Source organism: Hemicordylus capensis, chromosome 1 (assembly GCF_027244095.1).
Source record: "Hemicordylus capensis ecotype Gifberg chromosome 1, rHemCap1.1.pri, whole genome shotgun sequence".
Lineage (NCBI taxonomy): Eukaryota > Metazoa > Chordata > Lepidosauria > Squamata > Cordylidae > Hemicordylus > Hemicordylus capensis.
The window spans coordinates 80,737,866-80,750,837 of NC_069657.1; the positions used below are offsets into that span (position 1 = coordinate 80,737,866).

General features: G+C 43.4%; 1 protein-coding gene across 5 annotated transcripts in view; it reads right to left on the reverse strand.

Annotated features, from left to right (window-relative positions):
* ZFYVE26 (zinc finger FYVE-type containing 26) overlaps positions 1-12,972 on the reverse strand; it is a 109,638-nt gene that overhangs the window by 34,673 nt on the left and 61,993 nt on the right. For 4 of the 5 annotated variants that reach the window (XM_053274421.1, XM_053274386.1, XM_053274394.1 and 1 more), the window contains 6 exons: positions 9,665-9,822; positions 4,788-4,957; positions 3,641-3,675; positions 2,062-2,195; positions 1,379-1,599; positions 496-643 (listed from right to left, as the gene is read on the reverse strand). In XM_053274421.1, coding sequence (XP_053130396.1) covers positions 496-643; positions 1,379-1,599; positions 2,062-2,195; positions 3,641-3,675; positions 4,788-4,957; positions 9,665-9,822 — 866 coding nt within the window. The remainder of the gene's footprint in view (positions 1-495; positions 644-1,378; positions 1,600-2,061; positions 2,196-3,640; positions 3,676-4,787; positions 4,958-9,664; positions 9,823-12,972) is intronic. The other variant, XM_053274412.1, reaches the window with a different exon arrangement.

Below are 12,972 nucleotides of genomic sequence, written 5' to 3' on the forward strand. Positions count from 1 at the left end.
CAAATTAAAAAAGCTTAGGTGGAAACATTAGTATTTAGGGACTTTTTAAAAGTTGTCAAGAGATGGGGAGGCTCTTATTTCAGCAGGGAGCACATTCCAGAGTCTCGGGGCAGCAACAGAAAAGGCCCATCCCTGCATAGCCACTAGACAAGTTGGAGGCAACTGCTGGACAAACCTCTCCAGATGATCTCTCCAGGTGGGGCTCATGGAGAAGTTAACGTTCTCTTAAATACCCAGGGCCTAAGGTGTTTAAGGCTTTCTAGGTTATAATCACCACCTTGTATTTGTATATACTTCAAAGTAGTACCTCCCACTCCAAGAGGACCAACGGATTACACTCCCTCTGTCAATGGAGATCATCCACCAAGCCGACCAAGGCAGTCTCCACCCCATAACCTGTCCGATAGCCAGTTTGAAATGGGTCTATCTCCATGTAGAGAACAGATTGATATTTTACCCAAGAGTTCTACAATCACCTCCCTCCTTGAAAATTACCTCTACAGCCAACTGATAGTATTCTGCTTCCAAAAGTTGGTTCCTTAGTCTTGTAACTGCAGCAGGCTGTAGTATCTGATCCAAAGATGGCACGTGACGATATGCAGCAGCCACTAAAAGGTTCAACACATCGACTTTGCTGATGAAACTGTGTGGGAAACAAGATTAAACACAAGATTGATGCAGCACAAACACACACTGGACTCTCAGGACTGAGAGAAATTCAGTACAGTCTTTTTGTAACTACATTTCAGTCACTGCCACAATACAGGGCACACAAGAGCAGACTTCACTACAGGCAACCCTCGATAATTGTGGGTTCTCTATTCGCAGTTTCAGCTATTTGCAGGTGGGCTATGTTTTCATTATTGCTGGAGAGAATTTCGGCAATCCATGGTTCCTATGCACATGTCACACTTTCAGTGGCATTTATGGAGGCAGCAAGAGCGATGTTGCGACTCTTCCCCCCCACACAGATTTGGAGGGTTTTTGGTGGAATTTGAAGGATTTTGGGGGTGTGGCATTACTGGAAGAGCTGAAAAGCCCAACATACAGTGCTGTACTCCTTATTTTCCTCCATTTTAAAAGCACCTTTTCATGTCCTGAGGAACCTAACCCCATCATTCCCATTGGCGCTAGTTTTCAATTATTGCAATTTTGACATTCATGGTGGTAGCAGAGAACATAGCCCCCGTGATAATCAAGGGCCTCCTGTACCTGGCCCAGGATCAACAGAGTCAGCTGGCCATCATATGGCACTATGAGTAAGTCCACATCTCATTTTGGGTGATCTCTTCAACTGGGGGTGGATTGGGGGTGGCAGTTTGTCAGCTCATCACTACAGTAGTCCTAATTTTCCAGCAACATTTCTTACACAACTTACCTATCACAAAGAGCTAAATCTTGGCTCCTTCCAGTTTTCACAAACATCATTTTGGCACTGAAGAGCAGTTGTCTCATGATATCTGTGAGGAGACCAGCATCCACTTCAGGGTTTGTGAGGCCTCGAGATAACTTGCAGCAGTGCTCTATCAGCTGGTGACCACAGGCTATGCTGTCCGAGTGCAAGCTGAAGATGGCTATACACAAGGAAGCACTGGGAGCCTAAGTAACAGAAGAAAAGCAAGGCTGATGCATGCAAGAGCCATGTGTACAACTACTGAGAGCTGAGAAGCTCCAACTAAGAGCTAAGAATAGAGTTGAGAAGCTCCAACTAAGATAGTTTCACCCTAAATCAAGAGATCAAGTACAACAAAACCAAGGCAGAATTGGTTACTTCCCCCCTTAAATCCCATGTGTACAGACTAACTTTACAAAGGATCCAGCTAGTGCATTTAATACTAAGGTCTAAGCGACACTGCTGAGCTTTGAAAAGAATCTCCACTGCCCCTACTCCTATCCCCAAGAATTTTCACTGAACATTTAATGGTGACTCTCTGGCTCATTTTCTGCCTTCTATTTCCCTGTGCCTTTTCTATATTTCTTTACAGTAGGATAGAATAAACAGGGAAAGGTGAACATGCCAGGAAAGAAATTGATTCCAGATTTTTAAAAAAGACACATTACCTGTTCATAATAAAACTCTCTACGCACAATTTCATTCTCTTCTTCTCTAAAAGAAAGAAGCCACTCTAGTTCTGCCATCCTTGGTATTTGCACCACTGCAAAGTAATCTGAGCATTCGTTATCAGAGGTCTCCGCTGCCATGACAGAAGCACAAGTAAAGGATTTAGGACAAGGAGCCACAAACAGTTCAACACTTTCTATGGAAAAAACTTTTAGAAGTAAACAAAATGCTTTTAGCACCACAGGAGTTCCTCCCATAAACATTAAGTATTAGCAAAATGTCTCCAGTTGTGGCAGCAAGATACTGTTTTTCCAAGGCTAATTACACTTTCTTTTCAAAATCCTACAGGTGTGGGAGAAGCAGCTAAGATAATCTTTCCACAAGATAGTATATGCTTACTGGATCAGTTAACTATTTACAAGAATTAGAAGATGTCCAGCTTTTTAGGGATTCTTTATTCATATTAGGGCTTCTTAGGTTTGTTGTATTTTCCAGTAAGTAATTGGCCCAATTAGAAAAAAATATTTTCACTAATATTTTTATTTATTTATTTAGTGCATTTATATACCGCCCCATACAAAAAAGTCCCTGGGTGGTTCACATTGCACCCCTAGGCCCCAATAAAGACAAGGCACTTATAGTTGGATAAACTAGGGCTACTTTATTAATTTAGGTAACAGACATGCTGCAGTGAGACATGACAATTCAGAGTACGGTTATCCAAAATAAGGGTCCATCTCACAAGGAGGACCGCCCAACCCCGGGCAACAGACTGGGTGTTAATTCCACCCGGAATGAATCCGAACCTCACAACAGCCACAGGGTAAAACCCCTCTGAGGGGAGATCAGGCCGCCCCACCCACCCAGGCCACAAAACTCTGAGTGCTGGATGCTGGCCTGTCTCTGAGCAGGGGCAGATCCCAGCCCAAGGGCCGCAAAACCCGCAAGGGCTGTTCCTCAGCTTGCCAACTCACTGGAAACGGTCCTCCAGTCAAACACCAATTACAACATTTAAACTAAACCACAGTCACCGGCAAGTGACCGATCAAGAGGTGACAACCTTAAATCAACTTCAGTGAGAACTAGGCAAAAAAGGCCACACCAGGGCTAATCAGGTGCAACCCAGAAAATTTCTACTTGGCCCCAACTTGGCAACCGGACTTCCCTTACTGAAGTGGGTGGGAGGGAGGGAGGGCTATTCAGTCTGAAGAAACTGAGACCAAGTGCAAGGAGCCGGCATCTTAAAACATTGCTTCTACTTCCCTGTTGGCTGGTTCGTGTCATGTAACGGTTCTTAAACATGGCAGCCCCCATGCCCGTCTCAAGGGACAAGGCACAACCCTGCCCCCTGCAATCGCATAAAGCGACAGGGAGCGGCAATAGAGGAGCAGTTATGTTAGTTTTGCAGCAACACAGACTAAATCGTGCTGGCCATGAAGCATTTGCTAGTCTGAGGTGCCAAAGGAACCTGTTTTTACCTATTTGATATATATTCCACAAGCACATACTAAGAACCCAAGGTGGAAATCCATTAACTCAATCCTCTTTCACATGCTAAGAGAACATTGTTCTTCTCACCTTCTTCCTGTTCTTGATCCTCTTCTTTTGCACTACTGAAACAGGAGAGAGAAGATAACATACTTCACACCTATTCTAATATACCTGGAAAAGTTAATAAAGTCTTCAATGCAGCAAACATTTTCATAACTTAATAAATGTCATCTACCTTTCCTTTCCCCGCATAAGTAAATAAAGAATAAAGTATTAGTTTGTTCACTAAATAAGAACCCAACCGAATATCTTGTAGAGTGGGATTGGACACAAGCACTGAAGTATTAAGACTTGGCCTATAGAACTGCTGCTAGAAGCCAAGTCACTCATTCCATCCATTCCACCATTTTATGCTGTCTTTCAATCTTCTCAAGCCAACGTTCATTGAATAAAATCTACTGTGAACCTTGTTTTCCAGCCTACCTCTAGGTAACAAGTACTAACTAGCAAAGCCTTTCTGTAGAACTTAAACAAAAGGTTGTTAAGGTCATGCCATTCTACAAGCTATCTCCCACGACACCAGATATTTCAAAGTGGTGTTTGTTCTGACTTCATCATACTATTTAAAATACTAGATTTCCTTTGCATTACTTAGCATTCCCAAGACTGTTGTTGAAGAGCACAGGTGCTCCCCTCAAACACAGGGGACTACCACCACGCCAAGTGTGAAACAGCCATCAAAGGAAAGCCTCAGAAATATAGCAAACACAATCATGTAGCATAAAAACAAAAAGAGTAAGAATAAACATTATATAATCAAAGCACAACTAATAAAACTACACACACACACACACACAACTCACACAACTGCTTTCTTCCTCACTCAAACCCTGGTTTATCTTTCACATTATGGCCAATAAATTAAATAAACTATTAATCCTTCAGCATGGTTGAGTTTTACCATGATATTGACACTGACTTGATAATGAGGCACACAACTGGCTGTTGCTCCTTGGGAATTAAGGTATTGCATAGGTAAAAGAAAACCAGCCTCTAGGGATCCCAAGTCCCAAAAGCAGCCCCCACCCTACCCCACATGGTTACATTTTTTGGGGCGGGAATAATTACTCTGAACTATTTAGCTGAACAACACGTTGACTAAAAGTTGTTCACATACGGACATCCAAGACCATCACTCCAGATACATATAAGGAGGGAAAGACTGTTTACACACGCTTCTGTATCTTGGGACAAAATTGTGGAACACTCCTTGTTGCAGTAACTATAGCACTGGTCACACACACGAGCTGGGTTTTCCCTGCAAGCTTCCACCACCATTTTCTTTGCAGAACAGGAACTGCATACCAGCCTCCCACAACGTCTGCAGTGATGCCGCCTATTAAACTGAGAGAGAGAACACACAGAGTTTAAGTGAGCACCAATATTTCAGCAGTAACCATTTTAACCTTCTTCAAGAAACCTAAAGTTTAAGTCCTAGGAGGGCAGTGACAAATATGACTTAATGATCTACAGATTACACAGCAACATTTCTCTCTGTGAGAGATGTAATCCCAGTGGTGACCTTTCACATTCAATTTCTACAGGAATACAGGGAGACTCCTCACTTAGGGCAGTGGGCAGTGCCCCCCCCCGCAATAAGTTTGCCCAAGCCAGCAGCTGCTTCACTCACTCTGCCTCCCAGTCTGTGCTGCCCTGTTCCCTGCTTGCAGCCTGCCTAGCTGCGACATTTTCACAAAGCAGGCATCCATAGAACTGTACTGAAATGCCACATGTCTCATTGAGCTCATGTAAATATACATGAGCAGGGGCATAACTATAATAGGGCAAGGGGAGACAGTTGTCTGGGGGCCCACTGCCTGGACCCCCCCCCAGAGGCAAGTCACATGACTGACTCCCCCAGCCTCGCACCTGCCCAGGCTTCCTTCAGTTGTATTCATCCTCCGAAACTGATGTGAGTGTTAAGACCTGGAGCTACCAGAACAGCATGTCTTTCTCTAGTACCATTAGATGACTTGGATCATCCAGAGTTTACAAAATCTTTTAAAAAATAATTTAGGGTGTGTGTGTGTGTGTATGCTTTTTGTTACCACTATTCAGCCTCATTTAAGATTTCTTTACTTCATGAGCTGAGCTTCAGTGAGGGGGGCTCATTTTAAAATCTTGTCTCTGGGCCCACTCCAACCTTGCTACGCCCTGTTAATGAGGCACAAGCCAATTCAAAGGTTGGCCTTTGTTTTCAAAATGTTGGCAGGGCTAGGAATGTCTTGCCAGCCAATCACATTTCATCATTTTGACTGACGGCTCTGGCAGCCAAACAAAGTGGCTAGAGGGAAGAAACTTCTATGTTGAGAGAGGAAAAGCAAACAGAGAGGGAATTGCCATTTTGTTTAGCATTGCAGTGCTTGTAGTAACAGTTCCTGCACTGACTGTGACTGTTAGTTAAAAAGAACTAAAGAGAAACAAACTCCAGTACAGGACAACATTTGGCAGTGAATTAATTTCCAAATGCCTTCCTTGTGCCTTGTCCCCTCTCTAAAGTTTTCAGATACTTTTAAAGACTTCTGCCCTTCATCGCAGAGTGGTTGTTGCTTCTGGTCTGCTGTGTCTGTGCTTGTTTTATTGTATTCTTTAGTTGCTTTTAAATTGTTTGCATGCTCAAGTTTTTTGTTGAGATTTCATTGAAAATATTTTAAAAACATAAATAGATAAGAATAAATGACTTTTAGTAACAGAATATATTTAACTGCGAGGAGGGACAAAGATCAGAAAGGAAAGAGACTGAAAGTTGGTTACTTCCATGTATTTGGAACAGTTTTGATTCTCTGCACAAATACAATGCACTTTACTAAAAAAAACCTTGGTGCCTATATCTGTTTTTTTCTGCTTGATGCCGAGTGATCTATGTTCTGTTTCTCAGTCACTTTGCTTCTTTCTATCTACACATTTGCCAGGATTTTAATGTGTACATTCCTGGACAGGAACTTGACAATTGCTGTTTAAAATTGTTTGATTTTGTTTAAACCAGATTTTTCATTTGCTCAAGACTCCCACAAAGACATGGAATGCCTACAGCTGCTGGCACATCTTTTAGAATAATCATGTGCTTAATGAATAAATCAATGTATAACATTATGTAATAAATTGCTGATAAATAGCCTCCTAAATCTTATAAGGCCTATGGTTTGTGTAAGAAGCGATGATGGCTAGTTTAGCATAATTTTTATAAAACATATAAACAAAAACTGTATTGTAAGATATTTGTGAAACCATTTTACAACTGACACAGGATCTTGTTGCACTGCCCTTTTCTCTAGTTTTATAGAGACTTTTCACAAGCTGCTGAAAAGCAATAAAATGCTTGTTCTCACAAAGTCATGGCACGATTCCTTCTTTATCTTGGCTATGGCATAAAGGATCCCTCTTACATAACTACTGATCTCAAACTGATGGTTAGGGAGATGGGATGGAAATCTATACTCTTTTATAAAGGATGCTAAAGATAAGACCATAATTCACAATCCCAGCAAGCGAGTGCAGGTTTTGGTATCGGACGCGTTGTATGGTAGTAGAGGTAAAAGGTAAAGTGTGCTGTCGAGTCGATTCCGACTCCTGGCGACTACAGAGCCCTGTGGTTGCCTTTGGTAGAATGCAGGAGGTGTTTACCATTGTCTCCTCCTGTGCAGTATGAGATGATGCCTTTCATCATCTTCCTATATTGCTGCTGCCCGATATAGTACCAGTGGGGATTTGAACCGGCAACCTTCCACTTGTTAGTCAAGCATTTCCCCGCTGCGCCACTTAATGTGATTTCTGTGTGGTAGAACATTTAGTGGTAATCACTAAATGTTTAAACACCACACAGCAGTGCGCCACCCAGCTCCGCCCACCAACTGCCCTGCCTGCACCCACCCAGTCCCAGGAGTCACCAGCCACCACTAGGAGTCAAACAGGGTTAGGAACATAGGAAGCTGCCATATACTGAATCAGACCATTGGTCTATATAGCTCAGTATTGTCTTCACAGACTGGCAGTGGGTTCTCCAAGGTTGCAGGCAGGAATCTCTCTCAGCCCTATCTTGGAGAAATCAGGGAGGGAACTAGAAACCTTCTGCTCTTCCCAGAGCAGTTCCATCCCCTGAGGGGAATATCTTACAGTGCTCCCATTCAAATGCAACCAGTGCGGACCCTGCTTAGCTAATGAGACAATTCATGCCTGTTACCACAAGACCAGCTCTCCTCTCCTAAAAGTTGTGTTCTAGCACCCCTGTTATTTAGTTTTTATATTAATTCACTTGTCCAGTATTTGAACAGGGTAGACATGTACCCTCCAAAGTTATTAGGAAGATAGGTGTCTATATTCCTCTATGCAGATGATGCAGTAATGGTATCTTTATCACCTACAGGTCTTAGGAGCTAAAACGCTTACGAGCTAAAACTAAAAATGCTTACCCAGTTTTGTCTAGAAGATCATTTATCAATTAATTATCAGAAAACCAAAGTAATGGTTTTTTGCGAAGAGTCCTAAACTATGTAAGTGGAAAATTAATGGAAATGCAATTGAACAGGTTTAGTGCTTTAAGTACTTTGGGGTGGTGTTTCAGGCTTCTGGAGGGGGGGGGAAAGCACATCTGCAAACAGCGCAGCGAATTCTGAGATATTTATCAGTCCCGGGGGTGGGGTGTGTGTGGCAGGAGGCAGGCATTTTGTGCCAGCAGCTGTTAGGTGGTTTCAGGCTAAATCATTGGCTCAGTTGATTTTAGATCTCAATTGGGACCTTATTCAAATTTTGCCCCATGAGAAATTGTTCAAACTACATTTCTAAGAGCAGTCCTCCAGGTATCCAAAGATGTATTTAATTTGCCCTTCGGCTGGAGGCAGGGGTGAACAAGGTTGAGTCCAGAGTGTGGATGGCAGTATTTAAATACTGGTTGAGACTCAGTTTTCATCCAGGTGGGCTGGCTTCTCTAGTTTTGCGAGGACCAGCCTCACGCAAAGTGGTTGTTAGAGTTCAAGGGAGAGCTTCTGATACTTGGACTCTCCTTTGAATTCTTAATTGCTAAAAGGCACACACAGGCTATTAGAATATTGGAACAGCATATTTTAGATGTCAAAATGCAGGAGGAGAGAAGTAAACTCCCCATTTGCATTAAGAATTGGTGGTTAACCCCTTCTCTATCCTCAGCAAGTTAGCTTTCTAACTTGACATGCCCAACACATCAGAAATCTTTTACTGTAGTCAGTCTCAATGATTTTTTCCATCACCATGGCTGGAGGGCAGATATAAAAAGATCTCTTATATGTGCAGGTACCCCTGCGATTCAGGAGAAGTGGAAGATGTGCCACATATCTTACTTCACTGTGTTTTCTATAGCACCGCACGCAGTAAATTGATTTTACCCCTTTTAACAAGTTTACCAGTAAGATCCTTAGAATTTTATGTAATGTATCTTTTTGCTAATAAGAGTGCTTCTGTTACTTTCTGTGTTCCTAAATTCAGCATAATTGCGTATAAGATCTGTCAAGTGTTAGGGCACCCTCAGTTGGTTAGGCAAGGACGTTTATCTTATTAGAAGAACTGTTTTTTATCTGTGACTGGGCCTTCTCTGTGGCTTCCCTGGGGCTCTGGGACATGCTCCCTGCTGAAATAAGAGCATCTCCTCCTCTGTTTGCTTTTAGGAAGACCCTCAAGACACACCTGTTTTTGCAGGCTTTTAACTGCGATCAATTTTTAACTGTTTAATTTGTTTTTTTATCACACTGTTTCTTTTGTATTTTGGAAATTTTAAACTGTTTTTCCCATGTTCCATACTGTGTGTTAAACTTTGTAGACCGCCTAGAGATGTATATATCAAGCGGTATTAAAAAATGATAAATAAATGAAGGTTAGTCTGAAAGACTGACAGTACTGACTGTATGCTTGCTGTGAATTGTAATTGTTGTGAACTGTTACTGGTCAAATACCATAATAAAGATCTGTCTATCAGTGCAAATTGAACTGATGAAGTTGCTGTAAGCTTCCTGCAGCCTTTGGGCACACACTTATTCAAGAGCTCTAGGTACATGCCCAAGCTTGGACCTGGTGCTTCCTTACCATAGTAAAACGTTCTGTTTTGCAAACCATGCAAGTTACTTCGGTTTCATCTGGAATCCATTGCTGTTTTGGTGGTGGCTTCTCAGGTGGCACAAACTCTTGAGGGGAGACAGTTTGTTGTAGGCTTCTCTCTCTCAGGCTGGAAGAATGTGTTGTATCTTAAAAAAATGAAGAACAAGAAAATGGGGAACAGAATTACTGCAGCCCTAAAGTGACCAGATAACACACAAGATTTTACCACATCAATGTTTGTTAATAGAGAAGACTGTTCTTTGACAAATTTCTATCACCTGCAACTCAGACAGGTGAGCGAGCATTCATCGCTCACCACGAAGGCTTCTCCTTTCTGCTGGATTTGAAGACATCTCATATGGGTTTTCCTTACCACATACACCAGAATGCAGGACTATATAAATTATGTGATGCTTTAAAGCCTGGTAAGAAGAAACCACACCCAGTTCAGATTAGCCAAGTCTAAGGTACAGAAAGTAAGAGAGCAAAGTAGAACGATACACCAGTAGACATATGCATGGACAAGTAGGTCGAGATGTCCTCAAATCCAGCAGCAAGAAGAAGCCTTCACAGTGAGTAACCAATGCTCTTTTTCTGTTGCTGGATAGGTCATCTCACATGGGACATGCCACAGCTAAGAACCCCAGATGGGAGCATCAGAGTCTACTGGGGTAGAAGAACCTGTTGTAGGACAATCCTGCCAAAGGCTGCTTAAGAATAACAGTAAGTAGAGTTTATAATGCCAAGTGAAGGGAGATGGACATGCCCAAGTGGCCACTTGGCAGATTTCAGCAAGGGGAGCATTCATTTAAAAACAAACAAACAGAGATGTATCTGCTGATCTCAATGTGCACTGTGATGCTGATGATCAGTCGTTGGTTCTGCACGATATAGGCCAACACGATACAGGCCTTAATCCATCTGGCGATAGTAGCAGTGGAAACTTTCTGACCCAGTAGGAAGGAGTGCCATCAGTAGAGCAAAAGGAAGCTGTGCATGACAGATACACTTTCAGGCAGAGTCACACATCGAGTTTATGCCAGGCTTTCTCCAAGGCATGAACTGGCTTGGGACCAAATAAAAAATATGGAGTATGGTGTCCTGGAAGTGGTGAAAAACAGAAGGTAGGAATCAAGGGCTGGGAACCAGATGAACAGAGTTAGGTGAGAAAATGCAAGAAACTGGGATCAGCTGGAAGGGCACATAATTCAGAGACACACCTGGCTGAAGTGATGGCCACCAGGAAGGCCAGTTTAAAGGAAAGCAGACATAGTAGTATAGACCATATGGGTTTGAATAGCGCTGCATGTTGTACGTGGAGCACTTTATGCAAGTACCGGAGAAAAACCTATATACTGTTGGAGGCGAAGTGAGAGTGGCATCCCTGAGAAAGGGCTTAAGGTGAGGGTATGAGTTCAGGCCTTGTGTTGCAGATGTGGAGAGCAGATTCACCAGAGATCCTGCTTAACATATGAGCATGTTAGCCTTGAGGCCTTTATCCAGGCCATGCAGTAAGAAAAGGAGTAACTCCGGGGACTCTGCAGTCTTCCCCAGAGATCTTGTGATGGTGGCATAGGATTGGTATATGTGGTTCATGGGATCTCTTTTGGACCAGTGTTCCCTCAAAAGCATGTGCACATGGACCCACTCACAAGATTGTTGGTGTCTGCTCAGGTTGAATCAGGAAGGCATCACTCTGAATGCACATGCACACACATTACCTTGATACTGCCACCCAGAAAACAAAACTCATTTCGCACACAGATGAAAAAGTTAGAGAGACCACTGTTCTGGATGTGAGGATAGTGTCCATAACTTTCTGTGTGTTCATGTCTACTCAGGATGTTCCACTCAGTCATCATGCAGCAAGCTTGAACCACGCTGGGTCATGATGCAGTATGGGGCCCTGGTGGAGGACATCTGGGGATACTGGCAGGAACCAGGGATGGCCAGGTGTAGTATTTCTGTGAACCAGAGGTGCCAGGGCCAATGTGGTTCTACTCGGATCACTTGAGCCTGGAGAAGACAAACCCGGTGAAGTAGACTGTTGAGGGTCGGAATCTGAAGAAAGGCATATAGAAGCTCCGGGGCCATAGGGAAGAGAGAGTGTCCATGGCCTCTGCCCCTTTACAGGAGAATCGGAAGAACAACCTTGGGAGCTTTGTGTTGATTGGTGAGGTGAAGAGATCCACTTGTGGCCTGTGCAGGGTCTGGGTCAGAAGTTGGAATGCATGGTGAAGATCCTGGGTGCAGAGGAGAGTCTGAACAGAAGGGTCCTGTACTGGTAATGTTGGCCTGCGTTAAGGTAAGTGGAGGAGTGGCTGACATACAGGGTATGTGTAGGTATGCTTCCTTTAGGTCCATGGATGCTAGGAAGTCGGGGTGGTGTAGAGATTCTGCAATGGATCAACAAGTCTCCATTCTGAACTTCTTGCATTTACAAACTTGTTTTAAGAACTTTAGGTCTAGGATTGCTCTGAAGGAGCAATCTTTTTTGGGAACAGTGAACAAAATAGAGAAAATGCCCCTGACCCTTTATTGAAGAGGAATTGGTTCTATGGTGTTGATGGATTCTAGATGACAGATTGCATGAAGGAGGGCTGAGTGTTTGGTAGGCGAGTGTGACCGGGGGTGTTGGTAGGAAGTGGTCGTTGGGGAGGGAGATTAGTTCTATTTTGTAACCATGCAAGATGGTGTTGAACACCCACTGGTGGGAAATGCTAGTGTCTCATGCATAGAAGAAGTCTGAGAGATGGCCTCCCACACAGGGATGAGTTAAGGTAACTGCCTAGGGTTGTATTGAGGGGCGAAGACCTGGGGTGGCTGATTAGGTGGCCTATTGTTGTTGCAGTTTGTTCCAGAAGGAATGCTGATTTCTAAGGTCTCTATCCCTAGATCTGAATTTGTGACGAAAGGACTGAAAGGGTTTGCCTGTCAGACACCTGTCCTCCCTGCAAGAGGCTGAAGGGAGCACTGCCTCAATGAGCACTTTAATCTCAATGAGCACTTCTTGAAGTGTTTCAACACCTTTGATGCAGAATATGGCACCACTGTAAGGTTAGTACGTGCCTCCTGGGCCAGAATGGAGCTATGAGAATCACCTGCGTCTTGTAGGAGCATATTTTCCTGAGAACATGCGTGAGAGGTGGAAATGGAGAAAATGCATAAAGGAGTCCTTGGGGCCAAGGGCTTGAGAGCACATCCACTCTCTCTGCCTGATTGCAGGGGAACCTGGAGAAGAATCTGGTTGTCTTGGAATTGTGTGGTGTAGCGAACAGATCCACCAGTGGAATCCC